The 27,796-nt window shown below is 35.2% G+C and overlaps 2 protein-coding genes across 4 annotated transcripts; one reads left to right on the top strand and one right to left on the bottom strand.

Annotated features, from left to right (window-relative positions):
* Positions 1-94: 94 nt before the first annotated feature.
* LOC129800692 (biotin--protein ligase) lies at positions 95-26,729 on the top strand. 2 transcript variants are annotated; one of them, XM_055845294.1, is made up of 7 exons: positions 95-527; positions 595-1,029; positions 1,134-2,166; positions 6,232-6,370; positions 6,437-6,814; positions 10,265-10,561; positions 25,622-26,729. In XM_055845294.1, exons 1-7 carry the CDS (start codon positions 392-394, stop codon positions 26,132-26,134), a joined length of 2,931 nt encoding a protein of 976 aa, XP_055701269.1. In that variant the 5' UTR covers positions 95-391; the 3' UTR covers positions 26,135-26,729. The 2 variants fall into 2 exon arrangements, with proteins under 2 accessions (XP_055701269.1, XP_055701260.1); XM_055845285.1 differs by having other exon boundaries at positions 6,214-6,370.
* On the bottom strand, positions 14,328-18,368 carry LOC129800726 (kinase suppressor of Ras 2). Of its 2 annotated transcripts, XM_055845338.1 has the most exons (3): positions 18,186-18,368; positions 17,587-18,063; positions 14,328-17,504 (listed from the first exon to the last, which is right to left on the bottom strand). In XM_055845338.1, the coding sequence occupies exons 2-3, from the start codon at positions 17,867-17,869 to the stop codon at positions 15,076-15,078; spliced, it is 2,712 nt and encodes a 903-aa protein (XP_055701313.1). In that variant the 5' UTR covers positions 17,870-18,063; positions 18,186-18,368; the 3' UTR covers positions 14,328-15,075. The 2 variants fall into 2 exon arrangements, with proteins under 2 accessions (XP_055701313.1, XP_055701305.1); XM_055845330.1 differs by having other exon boundaries at positions 17,587-18,368.
* Positions 26,730-27,796: the final 1,067 nt, after the last annotated feature.

Below are 27,796 nucleotides of genomic sequence, written 5' to 3'. Positions count from 1 at the left end.
TTTGTGTGAAATTCCCTATCCAAACGGTCAGTTATTTGAATTTGAAAAAGGATTCCCCAGCAGGCGGCGCTGTAGTTTGTCGCTGAGTTTGAGCGACTCAGAACTCAGTTGAGAAACTGTCAGTTTGTTGTTATTTTGCAGGAGGAATGGAAATTACGTAAAAAACAGTAAAAATAAATCGTATTTATCGATTGGTAGTGCATTGAGATGAAAATTAGCAACTAGGTTGCACAGTGATTCGGTGGGTGTTGAAATATCAGTGGCCAATTGTGTGTCAATTAGATAAAAGTGCATTTTTGTGTGTGTTTGAGGTTAGGATTTTGCGCTCCAATCCAGGAGATTTGAAACAATAACAAACAAATTGGGGCCCCTTTTCTGTGTGATAAACAGCATGTTGTTAACATTCTACTATATGGCTGCAACGTGGATTCAGTCCTGGAGATTGAGGTCAATTTTCTCGAGGATCACGAGTAAATTGACCGAACAAATTAGTGTTGTATTCTACAACCTTCCCACAGATCTCAATGGTAAGACTTTTTCTTGACCACCGGATGGGTTTTCTTGATAATTTGGCATCTTTGGGATGTCTTGCAGAAGTGGCCAATACACCAGTATCATCAGAACTGTGTGTCAACTACCAACAGGCCAGAATTAGAGATATTTTGTGGCACAATGGCACCCAACGGGGATGTACTCTGTTTCCCGGACAGAGTATCTACCTCAAGCCTTGGATCTCATTTCCCAAACCACCAACTCTTGTGCCATTTGCCGTACAGGGAAATGGCCTTGAGCTGGATGGAGAATCTCTGGTTTATCTCCTTCTGGAGACAGCCACAGTGCCCACAACAAATGAAAATAGTATGCAGTTGCTTATTGAAGGATATGGTGAACCTGTGGCATGGAAAGTAGATTCACATATTGCAGTCATCCTCAGATCAGATTTTAGAAGATTTACCGAAATCATCATGGCCTCATTCATGCAAGATTGTCTCGTTATCAACGACAATTTGCCTCTGACTCGCATTCAATGTGAGTGATGACATGATTTCTCTAACCTTCCCAAAAATTTCTATTCAAATATTGATTTATTCAATGCCTTTTCCCCCTTATTCTCTCTCTCTCTCCAAATACAGCTGTGGGTGTCGAAGGATCCCCTCAGCCATTTGATTTGCTCCGAAATCACGCAAAGAAAGAATTCATTAGTCGTGCCATGAGGAATTTGTCGCTAATGCAGTGGGAGAAGCATCTCTGTGGCCTCAGGAGTTTGGCCATTTTGGCACAGCAAGCCTCAGAGTATGAGTACAATAAGAATCGAACTGAGGGAAAGAGTGGCATTGTAAAGCCAGATCTTATCCCAGCCACCAAACGAGCAGAAACAATTCTAGTCCCCAAAACAGTCGGACGCGAAGGGAATGTATCTCCGAGCAAAATGCGAATTGATTCTCTGTCCCTGGAGTCCGGCAGTGGCACTTCCAAGAACAAAACTAGTCCCAAAGTCTCACCGAGAACATCCCCAAAGACTAGTCCCATGAAGAAGATTGAAGAAGTCGATGAGACGCCAATTGTAGCTGCAGCAGCTGAGCCAGTGGCTGAGATTAAGAGCCCAGAAATCCTACCTAGTACTTCCTCAAATTGTACCACCAAAAAACCCCTCCTAAAGCGAACAAAAGCATCTCAGGGTTGCAATTCAGCCGTCATTAGCAAACCACCAAATATTCTCGTCTATTCCGATTCCATAGTTACCAGGGACAATGTCATTCAGACTCTTCTCAATGTCCTGGAAGAAGACACTTACACCATCTATCCCCTGACAGCCAGTCAAGTTAAAAGTCGCATTTGGATGGAGAATACAACTCTTCTCGTTGTCTGTGGCAGTGTGGCTGACGGAGTGGCTGCCACGCTGCAGGAATTTTTCCTCAATGGAGGCAAGATGCTCTGCCTCTGCAGCGATCTCATCCACATTGTTCTACCAACGTATCGAACGGCCGAAGTGCGGGAGCATGAACTGGTACAATTCAGCTATGGACGCTGGCGTCAGGTTAAGATGATGCATCACATCTTCTGCTATCAACCATCGCCAGTGAAGAAGCATTTTTCTCACGATAGCGATGAAGGATCATCAGTTCCAGCCACAACAGCTGCTCCGGCATCTTCAAGTGCCCAACCGTGAGTAGCTTTTCAAATGCTATTATTTTTGTTTTCCCTGGTGTAGGCCGAAGATTTGGTGTCAAGATAGTCAAATTGGTATTTTGGGGTGCCTTTTGGAATATCATTCAAGTGAACTGAATAATTTATTGCGTTATTTACCACAAAATATGTTTGCTCAAATTTTAGCTGTTTATTTATTATTGTGGCATGACGGTTTTTTTTTCATCACAATTGATATTTACGTTCTAATCATATTTGGCTTTAAGAATTCTTTGTCGTAGATTTAGTTAACAGGTTTTAAATAAATTATAAGCTGGGAACTATATTCTCAGTAAGGGCAAGGTCAAAAACCTAAATGGGATCCTTGAAAATATGTAGGGGGAACTGGGGTAGTAGTAAACAGGGGTAGTTGTAAACACTGTGATTTTTTCATTAACCCTCTAACGGTGTTTTCTTTAATATGTGAAAAAAAAAGTTCTAAAACAATGTTTTCTAGGATAATTATGATTCAATAAAGTCGAAAAAACCATCCATTCTTCATTATATTTTTTAGTTTAGGCGCTAGGTGAGAAAATATAAAATTTTTTTGAAACTCTTTTTGCTTCTAAAATTCACATTTTTAGTTTTTTCAAATTTTTTAAATAAAATATACAAAGTAGAATGACATATCTTTCAGTAAAAAATAAATTTATTTTAGTCAGATAACTTTAAATCGGTATTTTTATGGAAATTGGAAATGAGTTTTTTTGCACAAATATTTTTTGTTGCTTTCTCTCTGACATGTCACACAAAACTGGGAATAGCAACAAAACGAAGAGTCAAAATGAGTTCAAACTTTCAAGAGATGTTTATAAGACTATTACCGAGGACACTATACTATACTAACCTTTATTGTCGCTGTAAATGTGATTTTTGTGAAGACCGCCTGGAGGCGGTCTTACCCGTTAGAGGGTTAAGTTTAAGACTCCAGAGGATAAAACCCATAAGCATTCATAGATACCATGGGGATATATGTCCACAGATGAATTGGTCAATAAAATCCTAATACTTTAAAAATAAAAGTCATTTTTCCTGAAAATGTTGATTTTTCGATTATTTTGCTCATTTGGATTTCCACCTGGAAATTAAAAATTGTGTAAAATAATCGAAATGTAGCAATACCATTTCTTACCTACATCTTTTAGGATTATATTAATGCATTTATTAGAGAAATTGAGATTCTCATTATTTTAAGAGAATTAATAATTGGTCAGAAAACAGCATTTGGGGTAGATGTAAACAGGCAATTTCCCCGTAATTGTAGATGTCGCGAGTGTATTTCATTCGTTTGACAGCTGCATCTCATGGTGGGAAATTTTTCGTTGTGTTCAATAAAAAGTTATATGATGTCAGAATATGAGGAAAATTCATTGAAAAATGTCTTTGATTTGCATGCTTTTAGTTTTTTTTGCTATTTTAATTATTCTTTGTAAAAAGTGGAGGGGAGACTGGGGCAAAAAGTCACAAAACGGATATTTTATTTTTTTACAAGCTACTCGAGCGTTTCAAAAATTTCTAATTAGCGCAGTTTTATAGGAAATTTACCGCTCTACAACTTTGTGAAAGTAATTTTTCTCTATTTTGCAAGGAAATACGTTTATCGAGCCGATTTCTAAAAGGTAATTTTGTGACCATTCTCAAAAATGCTGGGGCAAATAGTAACAGGCATGGGGTATTTATCACATTTTGATTCGTTTTATTACGGACTTCCGTAAATTTAAAAAAAATACCTAGGGTAAGTGTGCCAAAGTTCGGCATAGTTACATGCAAGCGCCAAAGTCTCAAGTTTGAAATGTAATATTTTTCATACAAATTGATTTTTTTATTCCTGATTCTTAAGGAGTGTTGCTAGGAACCTTCTAAACAGTTTACCGTCTTTATTTGCTCTAAAATCATTCTTAATTCATTTTAAAATAAATAAAAATGTAGACATAGCTTTGGTGGCCTATTTCGGCCACCTTCATTCTCATAGATCCTTGGCTTTCAGGAATTCTCCCAAAGCCTTTTTCACGTCATCTCGTTTGTCGAAGATACATTTTTTGTTATTTTTTGCATTGTGTAATTTCTAGAGTGTGTGAAAACTAAAAATTCATGGAAATTTAAGGAACACAAAAGGTAGCCGGAATTACAAGCTGGCCGGAATTTGGCACACTTACCCTAGATGATATATTTTCATAGGAAATTTATTCATCTACACATTTGTAAAACACCGTTTTCTCTGCGAGAAAAGTGAGAAAATGAGAAAAGCGCTTTTCAAGCTATTTTAGAAAAAAACACAAAGGACTGCAAATCGTTTGACCGGTTTGACCAATGCAAATAACAAGCTGCGAGACATGATAATGACGTTTCTTTTCGCCGTGAGACATCAGAAATTGCTTCGCATTTTTGTTATTTTTTGCTCTATGCCTTTTGTTACTTTTTTCGTATTCAAAAAATACAAATTATTTAGAAAATATTCACCAGTGCATCAATTTTGGAAAATAAGTAGGTAATAATTGATATCTTCTGCACGGAAAATATTTCAAAAATAGGGCTAAAAATTTCGATATTTTTTGTTTTCTAAATTCCTTGTTCGAATTCTAACAAACTTACGACATTGAAGAAGGTCTACGGAGGCTATCTATGGAAAAAAATTTGAGCCGCTATCTTTTTTACCTTGGAAGATATTGAATTTTGAATTTTTCGATTTGTGACTTTTTGCCCCAGTCTCCCCTAGTGATTTTTTGAAAAATAAACAGTCTTTATATATCTCTTAAGTAATTAAAATAACTGAAAGTGGTGCAAAGTTAATTTCAAGGGTGGAAAAAAGGGTGTTTACATCCTCCCCAGAAAGTGTTTACTTCTACCCCAGGTATTTTGTGAAAAGAGTAAAATGCACAGTGACACAAACTTTATTTTTATGGAAAACTCAATTGTTTTCCAGCATCCACATTACCCTCGATGTATTGCCTATACCCAAGGGTAAAAGATGAGCTAAGAATTTTCCAAAAAATCACTGTGTGCTTGGAAAATCACCTCAAATTCGCATCTATTGAAAATGTTTACATGTGCCCCAGTCTCCCCTAACACACGAAATTTGACGATGAAGGATTAGGTAAAGGATACTTTGCTCTGATCCTTTACCGTCAATGGTTTATTAAAATAACCTTCTTGTCGTGTTTAATTTCTGTGTACCGTAAAATTTTGTCAAATTCTATTTTAAGTTTATCATTTCAGTCACCTAATGCAATGAATATTATGTACTTATTTATATGAGAATATTGATGTTATATCATTTCTCAATATTTCTATTTAATGTGTTTGCCTCGTCTTTTCAGTGTTACATTTCGTTGTAAATGTTGCTAAAATGTTGTGAGAGAGGGTATAACATAATGGTTTGTTCAATTGTAAACGTATTTAAAGGTATAAGAATTTTCTATAAAGAGAAAAAGCTGCCACTTGAAATTTATGCTTTGCAAGCTGTGATTTACACTTAGGGTCATGGGGGCAGTTTCAAACACTGATTTGTCGAAAATATATTTCAATTTCAAAATATTTATCAACTTTAAATTAAAACTGGCTGGATAGCTTAATTAAATGAAGTTCATTATGCATCCGTGAAAAGAATTGTGAATTTATTAGTTCTGTATGAAACTGCCCCATTTATTTTCTACGCAATTATTTGCACAAAATTTAAAATGTATGGCTTTTCAGTTGTTTCTGCAAACTCTAATTCGACTTTCAGAGAATCCGATTCTCGATAAAAATTGATTACATGTCATCAAAATTCTTCTCACATCCTTTTCTTTCAGTCACTGACTTTTCTTTAATTTTCCTTCTCTTTATTTTCATACTAATTATTGTGAACCATTCGTTGTTGTTGCGTGTTGCTGCTGGCTGTTGATTCGCAAAAAAAAATCTCTGTCTGTTGTGTCTTCTGTTTTGTCCATCTTCACGTCAAACCAAAAAAAATCTTACACATTCATCCAACATTCTCCATAAATTCAACCACAAAACACAATGAATTTGATCGAAAAACACACTTAGACTCATAGTGTGTCCAAGGTCCGTGGAAGTTCTTGATGAATCTGGTGCGAGTCACAGCGTGGATGTTCAAGTGCTGGGTACAGAGGAGACCTGGCAGACTCCAAGTCTCGTGCTGGCCCACAATTCAGCCAATGGGGGCAAGGCTGTATTCTCTCAGGTGAGAGGGTTGTCTTTAGTGTTTTTTTTTTCAGGAAAGACTTGATCCAGCTGTATCCTTTCACAGGTGCATCTGGAAGCGGATCCGCTTCAGTTTGAGAATGACGAGAATAAATTCCGGGTACTGAAGCAAAGTAATGCAGCTAGATTGGAGATTTTGATGGATTTATTGGGATCTCACCTGAATGTGGTTGTGAAGCGTCTTGAGGCCATGCAGAAGGCAGTAAAGTTCACCAATGGATTCTTCCTGGGACGTCATGAGGCCAAATTTGAAATGCTAGAGAAACTATCTGGTCAGATGAAAACTAAAAATACTCTCAAAGCAACCAATCTGACTGTGAAATTTTGCGGGAAAAATGATCAAGTACCACCGGCTAGTAAGATTCTACTTCCAATTCTTGTGCATTCCTGCCCAGAGAACTTCTCCACCGTTGAGTATTTTGATGTAAGTCTAACAATTTGGGGATTTTGTATAAGTTTTTTTCTAACAGTGAAGTTCAATTTGATTTTCTTAGTAAAATCTGTCTAACATTTCAGGCCACGCCCCTTTTAATTTTTTTATTGTTAATTTAATATTTTGTTTTAATGTTTTAATTTGTTAGTTCAGGCATAAGGGTTTCGAAAATAGAAAAACGGAGTTCAAAATTAATATTATGAGAAATGTATTGTAATATTTTTAAATAGCCAATGACTAAGAAAGAGCTCCTGTAGAACCTCTTCTATAGAAGAAGGGATGGCAAAGCATCCTAGCTTTGCAATACATTTGACATTTGAACTCGATGGGAAACGGTTTAAATGAGTCCCAGGATTCCAAAGCCTTAATTAGACTTTTCTTAATATTACATTATCTCTTTCTAAACATATCCGAAAATCATTGAAAAAGATAGGCCCAATTTTTAGATTAACCGAAAAAACATGGTTTTGGAGGAAATTGAGGGGTGTTTGGGGAAATAAAAAAAAGACTGTCCGAGATAATGTCCACTTATGGGGGTGGGGAGTCATCGAAGACAGGAAGTCGCTATCTCTTACCGTTTGACCTCTAGCTCGGGAACAAACTTAAAATCAAGTAAAAAATAATTTCTGAAAAATAATCCAATCATCGGTACTTAACCGATTTATTACCGATGAAGACCGATGCAGTCGGGTTTGAAATTTCAATACCTTTCCAAAAAAAAAGTTTAGGCAAATCGGTTAGAAATGAGCCCTACAAAGTAATTGACTTTTGACTTTCAAGAATTTAAAATGGCGAATTTTCCGGTTATAGGTATGTTTGGACGAAATGTTCACCAGGGGTACCTCTAAAACATATTCGAAAATCATTAAAAAAGCTATGGCCAATTTTGAGAAAAACCAATGAAAATATTGTTTTTTATTTGGGGGTCACCGAAGACCAGAAGTTGATATATTTTACCGTTTAAGCTCCAAGGCGGTGACAAGTTGAAAAAAAGCGGATAACTGCTCTCTCTTTTTGGTTCGAACCGTTCGAACAGTAACAAAGAAGTGGTCGAAATTGCAAATTGGCCAAATTTGGTACAGTTCCTCTAGTTTCATTTTGATTTTTTTTATTTTCAATTTTTATATAAAAATCTAAATCACTAAATATGAAAAATGTTGTAATTTTAGGAAAATACGATTTCATTTTCTAAATTACTAGAATAGGACTATGTTCGTCATTCCTTTACTGAACAAACACTAGGGGAATGTAGGCATGGTTTGTACATAGTGGGCCTTCAATCGGCCTTCAATTCTCTTTCGTTGCAATGAGCTAATTCGTCATTTCTCAGCCATAAGATAGATAATTATTAACCGCATCACACGAGATGAGAAATGGTAACCAGCTCATTGCAACCAAAAAGAAAATTCGTATTGTTTGAAGGTTCACTGTTTGCGAACTATGCCTATTCTCCTACTAGTTACTTCCAAAACTATTTTTAGTATCTGTTCGATTTTTTTAATCGCTCTGAAATATATTTGTACTGACAAGAAAACTTTTAAAACCTGGCTGAACTGCAGAATGTCCTGAGCTGCCGTTCTTTTGACATCCTTCACTATCAGGACTTCTTTCTTAAAGATCTCGATTCTCTGTCTTGAGAATTTGGAACAGTAACATAAAATGTGTTCTACTGGTTCTAGACTTTCTCAAAACCCCTGCAAGTAGAAGTATCGTCTACATCCAACTTTGAAAGATGTTAATTTAGCCGATGTCCTGTGTAAATTCCTATAATTTCTCTCTATTTCCCCTTTTTAAGAATTAACAGGACTTGAGATCTATTTAAATCTAATCCATCTAATACGGATTTTGCGAAACCAGAGCCTTTAACTTTATTCCAAAGTTCTGTAATGTTCTATTTCAGTAATATATATTGGAAGGCTTGATTGGAAGTATTTAATCCAGGGGCCTCTCAACATTTCATTTTTCCATACGTTCTTGCATAGAGGCACTGAAGACTATTGGCAAGTTTTTTCCTAAAGAGAATTGACTTATCAGTCTAATATCTTTTGAAATCTTGTATTAAAAACTATCTAAAAATACAGATTTCATAATGTTCGCCGAAATAGTATAAGAACTACGAGTAAATTTGTTTAAGTCGTGGTGCAATATCTGCAAAATTTTTACAAGGAAAACTTAAAAATAGCTTCACTTTTTGTTTGTCTTGATGGGCCCCTGATTTAATCTTTCTGCAATACTCTTACAACTCCGAGGACTGGTTCAGGGTCTGTAAAAGCCTGATGTGCACCAATTCTCACGAGTTTATCTGCTATTTCATTTCCTATTATAAGGTTTGGCGACACTATAGAGATGTCTCAAATTGACGCTTTCTGGAGTTGCACTGTCCATTCAGAAACGGAGGAATATTACGAAGTTTTTATTAATTAATTAAAGATATTAAGTTCACCTCTTGTGTGCGTTATGTCTTTGGCAGGGGCCTATCAAGCCTAAAAAAAGTGAAGCTATTTTTCACTTTTCCTTGTAAAAATTTTGTATCTATTGCACCGCGACTTAAACAAATTTGCTCGTAGTTCTTGTATTATTTCGGCGAGCATTATGAAATATGGATTTTTAGATAGCTTTTAATACACGATTTCGAAATATATCAGAGTGATAAGCCAATTCTCTTTAGGAAAAAAATTGCCAATAGTCTTCGGTGCCTCTATGCAAAAACGTATAGAAAAATGAAATGTCGAGAGGCCCCTGGTCTTTGGGCTTCGCAAGTTTGATCATATTTCTCCTTGGGTTAACTCTATCCTTGGTCTTCCACTTTGGAGGCTCGTGTTGTTAACTTTGTTTCCCGATTATTGTTTACTGGTAAGCCACGGTATCTCGCGGAGTTTGTGGTGACTGGATCATCCACTAGGGCTTCGTGTCTCCGTTGTCGAGTTCAGGGTGTCGCATTCTCCGCAACTCCCTATTTGTAGAGGGAATTATTTTATGGAATAGCTTACCTCGTGAGCGGAAGAGGGAGCTTATCCTCAGACTGCCATGCACTCCTTAAATCCCAAAGTTGAAAAACAATGAAAAAACGTGCAAAGTCACCCGCAACGACGGTACGCAAAACGTTTGAGAGAGAAAGGAATGTGAATTTTGATTTCATGTAATTTTCCTGATCTAAAAGTTCCGGAGCTATTACCCCCAAAATTCAACTCACAATCGAATTTTCACGCATTCCATTGGTTTTCTTCACGAGTCTTCACCTTCGTATCCTTTTGTAAAAGAAAGATTAAAAAAATTCAAATTCTGAATTTCAATAGGTTTTAAAAGAGGCGTGGCCTAAAATTAATTACAGTTGAAGTTTACTCAGTCAGTTTAGACATAAGCAAATTGAAAAAAAGTGAAGTTTATCTAGATTTTCTTGAGTTTTTTCGACGATAAATAATTTTTTGTATGACTTTGCAGAACTTAAAAACCGATAAAATTGGGAGGCTTGTCATTTACGTTCCGATCATCACGAGTTCCATGAATGTGGTCAATGGATTGAATCTGGGTCATGGAGTTGTTGTGATACCGAGACATCAGACCCAGGGCACCGGAAGGACTGCCAATCAGTGGCTGAGTCCAGAGGGATGTCTCATGTTTACCGTACAACTCAATGTTCCGCTGGGAAGTCGTCTTGGTCAGAGAATCTCTCTTGTGCAGCATTTGATTGCCACAGCCATGATCAGTGCCATTCACAGCCTCGGCCAAGGATATCAGGTGAGTGCAAAGACACCAAATATTTTAATAGGTTTGTTTATTTTTTAAATTTGTATCTGGTTGAATTGGACAAATCACAATTTCACTCACTTCTAAAATATTAACTTTGTATTCTCGTTAACATTACTATTTACAAGTAATTTCATTGAATCTTTTATGCTTTCAATAATTTTATTTATTTTTTTTTTTACTTTTATATTTAAATAACTTGAGAGACAAAACAAAAAAAGAACCACATTTAGGCCATTTGGAATCATTTTCTCACATTCTATTCTCTCATTCTCTCACTCTATTCAGATATATTCCATTTTTTTTAATATAATGATTCTGTGGATTTTCAATCATATTTCTTTTGGCAAATTCTAGTCAATATTTCATGACATTTTTTTTCATTATCATAAATTCAATTGATTTTTTTTATCTCATTAAATTTTTAATTTATTTGGGAATATTTAACCATTTTTTTTTAATATTTAAAGAGACAAAATTTATTTACAGAAGAAATTGAGTGTAATTCTTACTATATATACTTTTTTTTTTTAACTTGATCTCTCTAAATTATCAATGAAAGGTGTGAGCACATAAAATGGGTTATGATTCTTTTTTTTGATAATTTTTTTTATACTCTGTCTTCCTTAATTTTTTTTGTCCATTGTCGAATCATCAAATTAATTATTGATCCAATGAGAAAGATCATAAAAGTGGCGAGAACGCGCATTTCTAGAAATATTTTTCTCCTTTATCATACTTTTTTTTTCTTTTCTCAATAATATATTGTACAAGATTTTTTTTGATAAAAATATTTACACAACAGAATAGGAAAAAGGGAGAAAATATTTTTTGCTGTGATTTTAAGTTGTTGACTTACAGCAATTTATATTTTGTTTGATAGTTTTTTTGTTTGTTTAATAATTGAAGAATGACAAAAATCACATGTCCTAAATCTTAAATAGTTAGCAATTAATTTATTATAAAACTATTTATAGTTTTACCACTCAATATTTGATAAAATTTCTCTCCTGTATATAATTTATATACTTTTTCATTTGAAATATTTTGATAAGAGGGAGAGCTTGATGCATCATCATTCCTTGATTTATCCATCCAAAATACAATCCCGTTTGAAGAGGAAAATGTTTACAGATCCATCCGAAAAATGATATTGCAATTGATTTTTTATTATTATTATTTTTTTCAATATTAACCTGTTGATTTTTTGAAATTAAAAAAAAAAAAATAACGCAAACTTATTGGAAAATGTCCATGATTCTTTAACGTCTGCCGCCGACTTATCCATGATTTAAAATTTAATTTTAAATATATCAAAATAGCATGTATTTTTTTTTGTAACTGAAACAAAAAGGATGCAATTGTATAAACAATTTTTAAATTACTATTCCAATTTAATCTCTAAGAATATTTTCGATATCCACATTTCAGAAAAAAAAGAAAATGACAAACATGATATTTACCGAAAAAAAACGTTTCAAATTGTCCATAATGGCTCCGGCACACCTTTTAGATCAGGAAAATTTCATGAAGTCGAAATTCGAATCCCTTTCTTTCTCACTTGCTTTGCATATATCTATCTTATTCTCTCGCACTCTTCTTCTTCTTTTAAACATCACACCAAATTCAATTTAGCTCAATCGAATTTGGTATGCGAAAGAATGAGATAGTCATATGCAAAACATGTGAGAAAGGGATGAGAGTTTCGACTTCATGAAATTTTCCTGATCTAAAAGGTGTGCCGGAGCCGTTATATTTTATAATTAAATTTAGTTCAGTCCAATTTGGAGTCCGAAAGAGTGAGACAGACTTATCCGGGACGGGAATTTCATGAAATTTGACCGATCTAAAAGGTGTGCCGGAGCCATAAATAGCAAAATTTAATTGCGAAGTTTTAAGCGTTTTAACTTGAATGAGTTTAAAATTAATGCTGCAAACTAATCAATGCGACCATTCTGATTTGGTTTAATTAAAATATGGTTCTCTTTCCGTCGCTTACGTGCTGCATTTTACTTTCATTATAAATCAAAAGCTAAATTATGAATCGAAATCGCTTCCAAAATTAGGTTGAATGCGTGTAGAAAAATGGCCTCTACACACAATTTTCGTCAAAAATGCGATTTTTTATGAAAATTGACGTACCAGAAGGAATTATTTAAGGATCTGATAGCTATTAGAAACAGGGTCAGGGACGAGATTTAAACCTACCACACGTTCCCCTCTTTCAACCAGATCCTCCCTCTGATCTGCACGCAGCACGTCCTTACTCATCCGAATCTAGTTATTAGCTATCTCTCTCGTCCGTCTCTTAATAAGTCTCTCTCTATTAGCGATCGCCGGTAAAGTCTAAGGGTGTCAAACTCTAATCTCGTATGCGTGCAAGAGGAAGGAAAGTGGTATGCTATGATGTTGTCTCATTACAACACACGGGCGTAGGCGATCACTATGGATGAAAAGGTGACATCAAGGGATGTCAAATGGTCAAATGCCCGCCGGGTTTGGCAGTCGGCAAGTCTGGGGATTACAATGTGTAGACGTTTTAAGAGAAAAACGTCAATCAGTTCGTTAAGTTCGTCAAGTATTATATTCGGGTTAACATCGGTTTATGTCGGATACATTCTCGGAACGTTCAAACATCCATTTGAATTTTAAACGAAAATTATTTTACATCTTAGCAAATTAATATTCAGAATTGACCTACAGAGCAGGGACTCTTGAATATGTACCTTTTATATGATAATATAAAGGAGTTGTACAGACGAACCAGAATATAAGGAAAAAGTCGATTTTTTTTTGCTTTTGTAGTGGTAGCTCAGCGAGCACCAAATGCTAACCGAATTTAATTCAGCTGAAAATATTTGTATTTCCAGTTGAATTCTGCTAACCTTAAATGAAAATTCGCAAAGCAGTGCCATTTCCATATATTTGGTTAGCACTTTTTTCGGCGACTGCTGACTGAACACGCACCGCAAAAAAACTGAACACGCACCTTTTTTCAGTTAACTGTGCTCGATAGGAGTCGCAAGAATTTGAAGAAAAAAACGTTGACCAAGAAAATGGCTTTTTAAAGCCAATTTGTGAAGTTAAATTAACGTACTTTTTATTAAAATTCAAGTTAATATGCAGAAAATTAATTTTAGGTCTTGTCTAGTGGTATAGAATTGGTTAACAATCGAGTAAAAACACCACTTCTTCAAATCGAAATTCAGGGATGCCATGATAACTCATTTTCGATACTATCGACTGTCGATTCAGAAAACTTTAAACGATGATAGTTGCACTTCCTGTATCCAAAATAGATGTTTATCAACAGCTGCATTCTTTTAAGAATGTTTCAATGAATGGCCCAACAATTCGTAAAAAGTCGATATTCATTTAATCTAACAGATATAGATATATCGATACTATCGAAAAGTCATCATTCCACCCCAGATCTCTTTTTTCTCAAAAGATTTTCATATATCTATCCTATTTTTTTGGCGCTCTTCTTTTTCTTTAGATGATGATGAATGATTTTATTTCTCCCTCTGCAAACTAGTGCTTAGGGAGTTTTTTCTTTAGAACATCATAACAAAATCAATTTAGTTCAATCAAATTTTAAGTGCGAAAGAATAGCATCAAATAAATGAGTTTCGAAAATTCGGCGATATTAATAATTAAGTCAGCAATCAAAATTATTTAGCGGTAAATCCAATTTCACCAAATCGAAATGATTTGCTTGAACCACATTTTTTTTATAATTATAATTTTTCTATGATTTTCAGGTTAGGAAAATTTCTTCAAATCGAAATTCAGGTCTCTTGTTTTCTCAAAAAATTTTCATATATCTATCTTATTCTTCGGCGCTCTTCTTTTTCTTTTGAACATCATAACAAAATCAATTTAATTCAATCGAATTTTAAGTGCGAAAGAATAGCATCAAATAAATGAGTTTCGAAAATTCGGCGATATTAATAATTAAGTCAGCAATCAAAATTATTTAGTAGTAAATCCAATTTCACCAAATCGAAATGATTTGTTTGAACCATATTTTTTTTAAATTTTTTCTATGATTTTCAGGTTAGGAAAATTTCTTCAAATCGAAATTCAGATCTCTTTTTTCTCAAAAGATTTTCATATATCTATCCTATTCTTTTTCTTCAAATGTTTGGCGCAGAAAGGAATGTGAATTTTGATTTCATGAAATTTTCTTGACCTAAAAAGTATGCCAGAGCCATAAAATTCAGTAAATTTTAAATTGCGAATGCAGTAAAATTTAAAATTTCAAAACTGTTTATTGCATTGAAATACTTTCAAGAAAAAAAGTTGTTCAATAGAAAAGCGTGCGATATCATTTTCAACATGGATCTGTATTTAGGATTTATTGAACATTTAAAACATTTTTAAAACATTCCTTCCTCGAAGTACACAATTGAGGCCAATTCAGGGGGTGAGGTGGGTGATGGCTTGAGGTGCAAGGGGGTAGTAGGTTTTGGGAATTTTCTGGGAGATGGAATTCGGGCAGCTTAAAAGACAGACTCTGCGGATCGGGATAATTGAACGGGATGCGATGGACTACGAGCGAGACGTTTTTTGGGTAGTCGCTCGAGGAGTGTGAGTAAATTGGCAAAATCCTTTCGATCATCCGCCTGAAATGACCAGCACACCATGAGGATATCCTTAACATCACGTGATGCCTGTAAATTGGCCAGTGTCTGCTTCATACCACGTCCCACTTGCCAAATAATTGCCTCCGGTGGTTGGGATTTGAATGGGAATTCACCACAGAGTAGTTCATACCATACAGTGCCAAAGGCAAAGACATCAGATGCTTTGGAAAAGGGTAAATCCTCATCTGTTGGCCGATAGGGCTTTAGACCACGAATCAATTCGGGCGCCAGGTAGCACAGCCATCCAGTCGGAATGCCAAGTCCCAAATCACAGTACAGCAATTTTGTGGCACTAAACAGGCCAAAATCCGTAATGATCACTTTACCATTCTCCAAGAAGATATTTTTTGTCTTGAGATCCTTGTGCACAATGCCCCGGGCATGTAGGTAGCCCATTCCCTGAGATATTTGCTGTGCCACAAGTGTCGTTTTATTGAGGTTAAATTTATCCTTTCGGAGATGAATGTGAGTATAGAGGGTGTTACCCTTGCATAAACTGGTGACTATGGCCAAACGTGGTGGTTTCATGCATGCCCCCATGAAGAGAACAACATTCTCATGGCGTGTCTTTTTGAATGTGGCCACTTCTAGCTTAAATGCCTCCAGGGTACGTTCATCATCCAAATAGTCCTCCTTGAGGAGCTTCACAGCCACATCACCATGCCACAGTGCCCGGTGTACCGTACCAAAGCGCCCTTTGCCAATCTTTTCCAGCAAATGCAAATCATCATAGGGAATATCCCATTCTTTCAGTGAGAGACTATTTTGTCTGGGCCAGTGACCAGAATCACGTTCTTCCGTTGAATCCAGTCGGATGGGCGTACGATCGGAATCGGTACTGGCACTGGTAGAGCCACTGAGTGAAATTGTTTTGTCACTGTCATTGCTCTGGTGCGTATCCGCCAGTTCGGACAGCGTAGGTCTGGGTGATGTTGGCATTGGGGGTGGTGGTACGGGAATTTTGGTCTCCATCACACGATTTCCATCACTGACATTATTGAGCCTCTGATGATGATGATGATGGAGATGATGATGATGATGATGGTGATTCTGTGGCACTTCCGGGAAGCTAAATTGATTCTTGGATGAGCTCGGGGTTTGGGGTGGGAGATTGAGAAGGGCTGGACTAGATGGGCTGGAACTGTTGCAACTCGATCCAGCTGAACTGGAATCAGGACCATGATATGACAAACCGGCTGTTTGTTGTTGATGTGCTCGCCGGGCAACAGCTGTTCGGTTCATATTGGGCGATGGATTGATGGCCTTGAAGAGTTTCTGGGGTAGGCCACATGATGGGGGCACCGAGGGTTCACAGTCTTTGTGACAGCGATATTTGCACTCTTTGCACTTGAGCCCAAAGAACATGGGTTTGCCACAGAGATCACATGTCACGGTCATCATTTTGAAGTTCTTGGTGAAATGATGAGGGATATCGTGACCCATGGTGGGATTTACCAAGACCGGAGTCAATGGGGATCGTGGTACAGTGAGATTATTCATGACAGGTGATGAATTCTCTAGGTCATGATCCCCGGGTCCGGGTTCGGTATGGAGGCGAGATCGTGGCTGTTTGGGAACTGTTGGTGTTGTATTGTTGGTCTGACCATTTCCCGTGTCACTTCCTGGGGTTCCCACGAGTTGGGATTCGTGACTTTTGGATTTTGGCAGGGGTGTCTGATCACCGGGGATTGATGTGGGAATGGAATTGGCATTGATGACATTTTGCACGGTGACAGAATTACTGCCTGGCTGAAGGGTGGTGGTGTGCTTCTTCTTGGCCGGTGGAGTTGTGGGAAAGCCACCGCGTTTCTTTGTATGATTCACCAGGACTGAGGGGGAATTTGGGGGCGATGGGGAGGGTGTCAGTGTACTCACCGTGGTGGAACTCTCTTCGGGTGATGTGGCACCATAGTAGGCTGTTTCCGGTGGGGATATCTCCACGGGACTCTGAACTGTGCTGTCGGACATCTGGAGACGTGCTTGGGGATTGGTGTAGCGCGTATTTGAGCGTCCGGTGCGTGGAGATGCTCCTGAGCGATGATGTGACTGTTGCTGTCGATCCCATGAGTCCCAGAAGAGATCTGTGGGCTCAGGGAAGCCACATGTGATGGCCTGACGACACTGCTTGAGATTGTACATGGCCCGGATGAGACGACGAATCTCCTCATCGCGTACATTGGCATTGTCATGGAGGATGGCACGCAATTCAAGTTCACTCTTCTCCAGCAATGTCTCCAGCGTACTAACACGCTGAAGCACCACATTCAGGGAATCCGGACTGAGGCCTTAAGCACCAAAAACACCCCATTGAATTCCAACAAATCCCTCCAATTACAAGATTCCCCACAAAAAAAAAGAAATACTCACCAACTACTCTCAGCCACTGACGGAGTTCAGCACCCGTGGCTGTAAGTCCCCGGGGAAGTCTCTCGGACAACTTGGCCTTGGTGAGCAGGAGATCCGTAAACATTTTCACCAGTTTTGTCTCGAGCGATCGGATTTCCTGCTGCGTCAATTCTGCACTCGTTGCACATTGTGTCCTCAGCCCCTCGAGTCTGTCTGCTGAGATGTCAATCATACTCTGAATGACATACAAACCCCGCCGGATGTCCTTCTCATTCTCCGTGTCCGCTCCATCGTCCGACGACATTGTGATTGGGGGGGAGCCAACACACACACACACACACGCGCTCACGGGAGTCTTCTCCCGTCAAAAAAAAAAGAGACACCTTCCTTTATCCCACTCCCCCAAACACAATCACCCCCAAACGAAATGGTTGTTCTCCTAGCCACCAAAGTTTCTTGAGTGAATCAAAGTACACATTTTTCTTCCACAAAACTTTTCTGTTCACGGGAGAAACAACAACAGTGAGAAAAAATCAATCACAGACTCTCTCGATGAGAACATTGGTGGTGATTTTTTTTGGGGGTCTTTTTTGTACACTTTACACAGGATTTTCACATACTTTTTGCCCCATTTCACCACCCTTAGCACATTGTGCAAACACCTAAATGCCAGTGAACTCAGGAGGAATAGCCTGCTATGCACAAAAATACTTTTTCAGGGATACTTTTTGTTCCCCTGTGTTGATAAATTATTATTGAACACTCGCTTCTCTCTGCGACGATAGTAGCGCCACGCAGCAGCATGAAAAGTTGCTTTTTTGACAGGTGTGTGTACCGCGCAAGGGGATTTTAAGCGACTCACACCTCCAACCCCATGGGCGGGACAATTGAATTTTCCCGTCCATTTGGAAGGCAATATTACATTATTCCTTAAATTTCCAGCTGCGAAAATACAATTTCCATAGTAAAATGGGAAAATCCATCGAAAAACTATTACACATTTGCTTCAAATGCGGTAAATTTCCAGAAATACTCGTCTTGCGCGATGAAATGCCGCCTCAATTTTGCCTACATTTAGGCGTTTTTTGTTTTTACCTTGTATTTTGAAATAACGATTTATTTCTTATCAGCAGAGTGAGGAATAATAAAGGGAATAAATGTTTCCATGACCGCATGATAAAATGATAAGAATTTTATGACCAGTTATAAGTAACAATGGAAATTCTGAATTTGGAGAAAGTGTGCAAAATTGTAGATCAATTTTATAACAAAAATTAATAGGGTTTTCTGGGATTCCTCGACTTCAGGTCACTGAGAATTTATAAACTCTTAATTAATTTCTTGTTAGTAGGGGAGACTGGGGCAAATTTGTCAATTCTAAAATTTTAAAATTCGATATCTTCCACGAAAAAAAAACAGACTGAAGCTTCAATTTTTTATCATAGATTGCCTTAATAAACCTCAATAAACGTTAAGGGTTTTAATTTTAACCCTTTAAGGACGATTGGAACACCGGTGTCCCATAAAGAAAATAATTTTCCCTGACTACCTAAAATTATTTTTTCTTTACTAGGAAATCTAGGATATTTTTTACAAGTCTCTAGCTATTTGCTATATAGTAAATTTTCAAGGTCAAAAATGACGAATTTTCAAATTCTCATAATAAAAATTAATTTTAATTATTTTTTATATTTCCAATTTTTTTAAGCAAAATCGTTTTGAGAAAAGAAACTACAATACTCAAACATAATATGTTTCATTAGAGGGAAAATTATCATTCATTTATATTGTCAGAAAAATTACTTAAATTTTTGGGCTATTTTTGTCCCTATCGTTCCTAGAGCCAAAAAATACATCAGATCAGACTTTGTTGGATTTTCTAAGGATAGATGTAAGACCTTTTACTGATCTTGCTTATCGGTTTCATATTTATTGCTGGTTTTCGGTCCGCGAGAACTGTCTCGTCGTTAAAGGGTTAAGGAATTCGAACAAAGAATATAGAAAATAAAAAAAATATTGAAATTTTGAGCCCTGTATTTAAAATATTTGCCTTTCAGGGCTTTCAGGAGATATCAATTTTCATTACCTTACTTTCCGAAATTGATGCATTAGTGTGTGTTTGCTATATAGGGGGAACTGGGGCAGTAGTAAACTGGGGTAGTTGTAAACACTGTGATTTTTTTCATTAATTTTAAGACTCCAGAGGATAAAACCCATAAGCATTCATAGATACCATGGGGATGTATGTCCACAGAAGAATTGGTCAATAAAATCCTAATACTTTAAAAATAAAAATCATTTTTCCCGAAAATGTTGATATTTCAATTATTTTGATAATTTGGATTTCCACCTGGAAATTAAAAACTGTGTAAAATAATCGAAATGTAGCAATACCAGTTCTTTCCTACATCTTTTAGGATTATATTTATGGATTTACTAGAGAAATTGGAATTCTCATTATTTCAAAAGAATTAATAATTGGTCAGAAAACAGCATTTGGGGTAGGTGTAAACAGGCAATTTCAATTTCACAAAATTAGTAGGTAAAAGAGTGGGAAATTGACCTTCATGCGAAATATCTATAATTCATAGATTACGAAAAAAATTGGTGGCGCTGTGTTCAATAAAAAGTCACATGATGTCAAAATATGGGGAAAATCCATTGAAAAATGTCTTTGATATGCATGCTTTTAGTTTTTTTGCTATTTTAATTATTCTTTGTAAAAAGTGTCGTGATTTTTTGAAAAATATACAGTTTTTATATAGGGGAAAGTCGTCTGCCTTCAAACGAAAAATGGAGTTCCAAATTTAAGATTTTTTTCTGAAGAATCCACAAAATGGATTTTATTTTCTACTACACCAAAAAATTCTCTTGTTCATTCGGCGTATATGATTACCTCATTTAGCACTTGCAAGTCCTCAGTTTTTCCTTCTGAGGAAATTAAAAAAGTGATGTCGATTTGTATGAAGGCAGCTGGCATAGTCTGCCTTCAAACGCGAGGCAGCTGCCTTTAAATGTTTTTTTTTCACTGAGAATATTGAATCAATAGAACTAAATGGGCAATAAATGAATAGGTTGAAGCCTAACGCACTCACTAAAATCATCACTGCAGTCAAAAGACATTAAACAATAACTTTTCTTCACATTTTTCTGAAGAACTGTTTTGCACTTGAAAATTTGGAAGAAAAAGCCATTGAAGTTGACAATTTTCAACTTGAAACATCCCGGCCGGAGCAAGATAGCAAGTTATAAGTATTGTATGGCGTTCGTCAGAGAAAAGGAGGAGTTCGATTTCACATGTTTTGATGTATGGAAAGATAGGATTTAAAGGCACACGACATTAGCATTTAAAGGCTGCTGCAGTGTGATATTTGCAAATTTTTGCCACCCACAAAAATTGTGTCATCTGAACCAAAATGTATTAACAGAAATATTAAGCCTGATTAACCTTCTATGTGTCACAATGGAAGATTTATGTGTAAAATGATTTTTACTATGAAAAATCACATGATTTGTGGAACATCAAAATTACAGTTTAGAGCTCATTTTCATTTTTTTTTATCTAGCATCTAGGAAATAGGAGCTAGGCTCTCCATTTTTTGATGATTTGTGAGGATGATGGATAGCTACCTAATAGTTAATAGAATATAATTTATGCTTTTGAGAACAACGAAAAAATCGCAACATTTGAAGGCTGCTGCATTTAAAGGCAGACGACTTTCCCCTACTTAATTTTTATTTGTATATTTTTAATGCTTTAGTTTTATAATTTGGTTCATTATGTTTAAAAAAATTAGTAGGGGAGATTGGGGTAAAAAGTCACAAATCGATTCGTCAAAAAAACTTGCCTATTTGAAAATTATAGAAGTTAAAGCATAAACATACAGTGGCGACAAGATAAATAGCACACCTTCAGTGATTTTCCTATTTTGATGTTTTATGATATAATTTCAATTTTTATACCTGATTATGCTTTATTTTTTAAAAAACATAATGCCCATTGTGAAGAAAAATGATAAAATTTTTAATATTTTTATCTGTTAAAACCATGTGTTTTTGTCATTTAATGAGTTTAGGTATAATTCGTGCGGACAATTTAAATAGCACACTTTCATTTTCTCTGACTGTGTTATCACACTTGCACATTAAAATTTTAATATAATTCACATTAATTGTCGCTGGTGAGAGTCCAAATGTGTAATTTGTGTGTTTGAATAATTTTATATTCAAAATTTGATCTATTTGTTGATAAAAAGGTAGACTTGGCCCGCAAAATGTGATATAACTTGATTTATAGCATTAATGCGAAAAATTAATGCGATTTTCTCTTTAATTTTTTAATGTGAAAAATATTTATGCTTTAGGTAAATTTAATCTTATTTTTCCAGGCCAAGTCCACTTCTTTATCAATAAATAGAAAAACCCCAAATACTAAGTGACTCAAAGACACAAATAACATATTTGGACACTCTCAAGCGACAATTTAATGTGAATCACATTAAAATTTTAATGTGCAAGTGTGATAACGCTGTATATTACTTGAAATTTAGTTTTATTTTAAAATTCATTGTATTCCTGTATTTTTCATCATTTGTGTAGACATTAATGCCATAAATTTTCGTAAAATAAAGTTATAAGAACTGAAAAATCATGTGAATAAAGCCTTTGGTGCAGATGTTCAGGCCTTACGCAAAAAAGTTTAGGATAACTAAGTTTTTTTTTAAATTGTCTTGTTCAAGGAAGAGAATGATTAAAAATTCACTATTTTTTTTATGATAAAACTTAAAAATCACACAAAAAGCTCGAAAATTTTGAGAAGAGTGGCCATTTCTAGAAAAGACTCTGCCCTTGTTCGTATAATAAAATTGAATTCTTTTGCAACCGTACCGAAAATAAAGGAACAAATTGAACAAAATTTAAAGAAGTAACTCAAGTGAGCATTACTAAAAGACAATTATGTAAAAATACCCGGTTTGGAAGCGTTGTCAGACGTACAGAGTTAGTATTCAAACGATACAGTACCTGTTGTTTAATTTTTGTTAAAGAGTATATGCAGAAACACCTGTAATTCTGGAATAATATTCTTTGAACCGATGTTTTCCTGTTTAATATCATTGGATATGACATAAAAAATATTAGATGTCTCAAAAGTTAAAAATTTTGTCCTTGATACATAACTAGGAACGTAAAACTTAGCGGTGGTAATTTTATAGTACAGGGTTACATTTTGCGAAGTGGCGTATGGCCTGTATATGGAATATTAAGCAATATAATCGAATTTGTTTAAAAAGATATCTTTGGACAAGACATGTACTTCAAGATCGAAAAGAATTTGCTTTAGGTTTTTAAGTTTTAACCAAGCTAATAATCTTAAACACACTGCCAAGAGTTTTTAAAAGTATCATAACAAAATTGACTTTCTGGAATGGCCAGGACGGTCTAAGGATCTCAATCCTGTTGAATTTAAAGGAAAGGATTGATCACTAGATAAATCTCTCGAATGTGACTAATTTGGAATAGTTTTAAGCAGATATCCACACTACATGAAATACAATTACATTAGAATAGTGCCAAATCCTGATTTCCTTAATGATCCTTTGTTGTCAAGTGCTTACTTTTTCCAAAAGTTACTTAACTCAATAACTAATTAATCGAAATTTTATTTTTAAATAGAATTCGTAAGTTGTTAATTGCAGTAAAAACCGAAAACTATCACTTCTTATAGAGTGTGCTATTTATCTTGTCGCCACTGTAGAACTCACGTTTCAAGCACTAGACTTATGTCCCAAATAGACTGAGGCTGATCATTTAAAATATTTACCCTGTAAAATTTGGAAGCAAATCGTTAACCTAAACTGTCATACATTGAAGGCCTACGATCATCGATTTGTATATATATATTTCCTTTAACTAAATTCTTTACTAATATTATATTTCAACTGTAAAATTTGGCAGTAAAAATATATCCTATACTGTCATGACCGTCATGCCCTTAGGTCTTTTAGAAACATCTCGGTAACTTATTCTCATTTTTATTGATCATGGTTTCTGGTTTTGGGTTTCTCCTGTTTCGCGATTAAATTATTGTGTTTTTCGGGTTTTGAAAAGCGTCGCTCGGACTATTGACAAGGGTTTCTCAATATGAGTTACCCCTTGGGTTCCTTTGCATAAATTTCCTTTATTGTCTTCACAGCTAAATTTCATATAAGCTAAATATTGTCGAGGATCAGCCTGAGTCTACTTAGCCCCAAAGCTTCTAAACTGAAGCAAATATATAGCAATTAGAAAACATTTGTGGTAATGAAAAAAAAAACATAAAAAAGGTATTAATAAATTGTCTGTGATCTCCATCACTCTTTCGTCAGCGAACGCTTTCTTTTCCTTTCGTTTGATAATTTCTGGAAAGATAGACTCTTGGTACTGAGGGCTCGCTCGAACCAGCTTTCGCGGACATTATTTTTTGTTGATGCGGTAGTACTTTTCAACTCCCTTCCGTCTTATGCCAGAAATTCTCTGAATGGCATTGCAAGACGCTATGAGTCTGGTTCAACCTAATTGCAATTTTCTATTTTTGTTTAGTTTTTTTCATAATGGTTTTTGTATTTTCTCTAAATATCAAAAATATATGTATTTATTGTTATAAAGAATCAAAGTTAATGATTATGATGAATATAGTTTGATTAAAATGATTAGGGGAGACTGAGGCAAAAAGTCACAAAACGGATATTTTATTTTTTTACAAGCTACCCGAGCACCTCCAAAATTTTTAATTAGCACAGTTTTATATGAAATTTACCGCTCTACAACTCTGTGAAAGTCATTTTCTTCTATTTTGTAAGGAAATATATTTATTGAGCCGTTTACTGAAAGGTAATTTTGTGATTATTCTCAAAAATGTTGGGGCAAATAGTATCAGACATAAAATACTATCACATTTTGTTTCGCTTTATTACGGGATTCCGTAAATTTAAGTAAAATACCTAGATTTCATATTTTCATAGGAAATTTATTCTTCTACACCTTTGTAAAACACCGTTTTCTCTATCTGAGCTAGAAAAGCGCATTTTAAGCTATTTTACAAAAAACACACAAAAGACTGCAAATCGTGTGACCAATGCAAACAACAAGACATCAGAAATTATGTGGGGACACTTCCGGTAATCGCCAGTGGAAATTTATTTCACCTCAAGAAGAAAAACAAATTTTCTGTCTTGCCCAGAGCTTTCGGTCTGGATGTGGACCTTCTTCAGTGGTCGACTAGACTATGTTTTTTGATTTCCTGATTTTCTTTTTCAGTCAGAAAAAGCGCCTAATCAAATCACATCACAAGCCACAATTTCAAAAAGAAAATTTAGAAAAGTAACAAGAAAACTAATTATCTATTAGTAGAAAAACCTTCCCAAGTGATTACTGCTGGTGATGATCCTCCAATTTTCCAAAAATAATGAACTTCAGGAAATCAAAAAACATAGTCTAGTCGACCACTGAAGAAGGTCCACATCCGGACCGAAAGCTCTGGGCAAGACAGAAAATTTGTTTTTCTTCTTGAGTTGAAATAAATTTCCACTGGCGATTACCAGGAGTGTCCCCACAGAATATCCATCACGCCAGCTCATTATCCAACATCAGAAATAATTTCGGTTTCTGGTACTTTTTGCTCCATAGCTTTTGTTATTTTTTACCCCAAGTGGTCGTTTTTAATAAAAGGATTTCTGGAGGAAAGAATCTTTGTAAAATTCTAAAATAGATAGCGGATTCGTATTCAAAGAATATCCAGATAATTTGAGAAATATTCACCAGTGCATAAAATTTAATATAAGTAGCTAATAATTGATATCTTCTGCACGGAAAATATTTCAAAAATAGGGCTAAAAAATTCGTTATTTTTTATTTTTTAAATTCCTTGTTCAAATTCTAACAAATTTACGACATTGAAGAAGACCTATGGAAGCTATCGGAGGCTATTGGATTTTAAAACATTCGATTTGTGACTTTTAGCCCCAGTCTCCCCTAATCAATATATTAAAAAGCCACAATAAAGTAATATTTGCTTCAGGATCTGGACATTCGCCTAAAGTGGCCAAATGATATTTACGCCAATGGAACAGTAAAGATTGGAGGCCTAATAACAACATCCATTATTGAGAGTCAAATGGCCGTGTGCAATATTGGCTGTGGCATCAATCTGGACAATTCCAATCCCACTCTCTGCCTCAATGATCTCATCCGGGAGTTCAATACGCAAACTAGTGGAAAACTTCCGTTGCTGCGTTATGAGAAAATTCTTGCACTGATTTTCAATGAGATTGAGAGGATTTTCCGTCGTGTTCAGGAAGGTTCACATGGTTTGGAATATTTCTATGAGCTGTATTACAAATTTTGGCTGCACAGTGGAGTTGAGGTGGGCATTGTGGATGAGAAGGGTGACCAAAGGACTGCCAAAGTGATTGGAATTGATGAATATGGGTATTTGAAGGTTCAAACTGATGGTAAGCGAGCTGAATCTGTTCATCCCGATGGGAATAGTTTTGATATGCTTAAAGGATTGATCCTGCCGAAAAATCATTAATATTAATGCGTCCAATGATACTTACTTGTCTATAGGTTATTCTCTCAGCAAGCAAACGATATAAACGCGCTTTTTAACAACATTCAAAATTAATACACGAATTCATTCCTTTTCGGCTATAATATTTGAAAAAATTTTTAATCACGACTATTGGCGATAATGTTGCCCATTAATGGGACAACTTTGTGATTTTTCGCATTAAGATTGAAGTATTTAAGTGTTAATATCCATATGCAAACTTATTAAGGTGAAAATCATACCACGAATTTAAAGAAATTCACGCGTCTTTTTCGATCAGAAAAAAATTATATAAATCTCAATGTCTTCGTGTTGAACATTTTAATCGGAATATTATCTAAAAGTATAAGAACTTATATAATGCGAACTTATTGTGCATCTTTTTTCGTCAAATCAGGCCTCAATTTTGCATTTATTCACTGTTTATTATTTAATCGTGTGAACATGTTATTTAATGGAGTATCGAACATTTCCAGAGAACATATATGGAGGGTGTGAGAGGTGATGTTAACGTATTGTTATTGTAAAGGAAGGAGAGAAAAAAAGTTCGAAATAAAGTCAATATATTGATGTTAAATGTTGCCTCCTTTTGTCTGTGAATGGCATCCCATAAAAGAGAAAAGGAAAAGACATATATTTTCGGAATATATAATTTAATATATATTCTTCAGCGATTTTTCTGACACATTCTTCGTCAATTCAATACATATTGGAATTATTTCCATCATTAATCTTTTTTTATGTTTCTTTTTCTGTTGACTTTTTTTATTGAAAATTCTCGCTTTCGAAACGGAAAAATGTTTTCTTTTTTTTTTTCTTCATAATACCTTCTCTGTATCATCAATAATATAACAATATAACAATTTTTCCTTTTTTTAGTGAATTAACAATAAGTTTTATTTAATATTTAATTTTATAAGTTGTGGGTTTTTTTCACTTTCATTTAAATGGCTCCTTTTTTAAAATTTATTTACGTCTTTTTATTAAAGGTAATAGGATTTTAGTTAGATAGATTTTTTCTCATTTGTTTTAAGTAATATTTAGTTATTTGTCTCCGCTATTTAAACTAAGACATTACATCCATATAGAGAGTGGGTTTTAGAAAGATTTTTTTTTAAATGGTAAATTATCCTCCTCGAGAAATTATTAAAAGATCACAACATAATTTTTTTATAAAAGTTTTTCTCAGGAGGTAAAATGGGTTTGTTGAAAGAGAAATAAAAAAAAAATATTTTTTCTGTCCAATTGGAAGGTGGGAACTTTACATGTTTGGCAATTTGAAGAAGAAAAATTAGAGTTAAATAGAAAGTGAAAAATATTACAAAATATGAAACAAAAAGAATGAAATTCGTTGCTTTATTTAAATTGTTTTTTTTTTTGGTTTGGAATTGAATTTCTCGATTATTCTTTTGGCAAATCCAGCAGCGAAAAATCTTCGACGAGGAGTCCTTAAATTTGCAAAATAAGGTTATGTTGTATGTAACCTATAATGGTGTATTGAATAACTAAAACTCTTGGATTTTTCTTCTGGAAGATAATCTTGCTTCAAATCTTATTTTACAGAAACAGAGTGTGAAAATTAGGAAAAGTATGTTTGGTTATGTTTTTAGTGTTTTTACATTGTTGAAATATTTTCGTCATAAC

This window comes from Phlebotomus papatasi, chromosome 1 (genome assembly GCF_024763615.1).
Source record: "Phlebotomus papatasi isolate M1 chromosome 1, Ppap_2.1, whole genome shotgun sequence".
NCBI classification, from domain to species: domain Eukaryota; kingdom Metazoa; phylum Arthropoda; class Insecta; order Diptera; family Psychodidae; genus Phlebotomus; species Phlebotomus papatasi.
The sequence above is the reverse complement of the archived record's forward strand: the minus strand, read 5'-3'. Positions and strand labels throughout refer to the sequence as shown.

What these genes read in the sequence shown, in the direction of transcription:
- LOC129800692 (XM_055845285.1), top strand. Translation starts at nt 392, where the DNA reads ATGTTGTTAACATTCTACTATATGGCTGCAACGTGGATTCAGTCCTGG. An exon ending in CCTTCCCACAGATCTCAATG is followed by an intron (nt 528 to 594) that starts GTAAGACTTTTT and finishes GATGTCTTGCAG; the next exon opens with AAGTGGCCAATACACCAGTA. An exon ending in GCCTCGGCCAAGGATATCAG is followed by an intron (nt 10,562 to 25,621) that starts GTGAGTGCAAAG and finishes TATTTGCTTCAG; the next exon opens with GATCTGGACATTCGCCTAAA.
- LOC129800726 (XM_055845330.1), bottom strand. Translation starts at nt 17,869, where the DNA reads ATGTCGTCGGACGATGGAGCGGACACGGAGAATGAGAAGGACATCCGG. An exon ending in TCAGTGGCTGAGAGTAGTTG is followed by an intron (nt 17,505 to 17,586) that starts GTGAGTATTTCT and finishes TTGGTGCTTAAG; the next exon opens with GCCTCAGTCCGGATTCCCTG.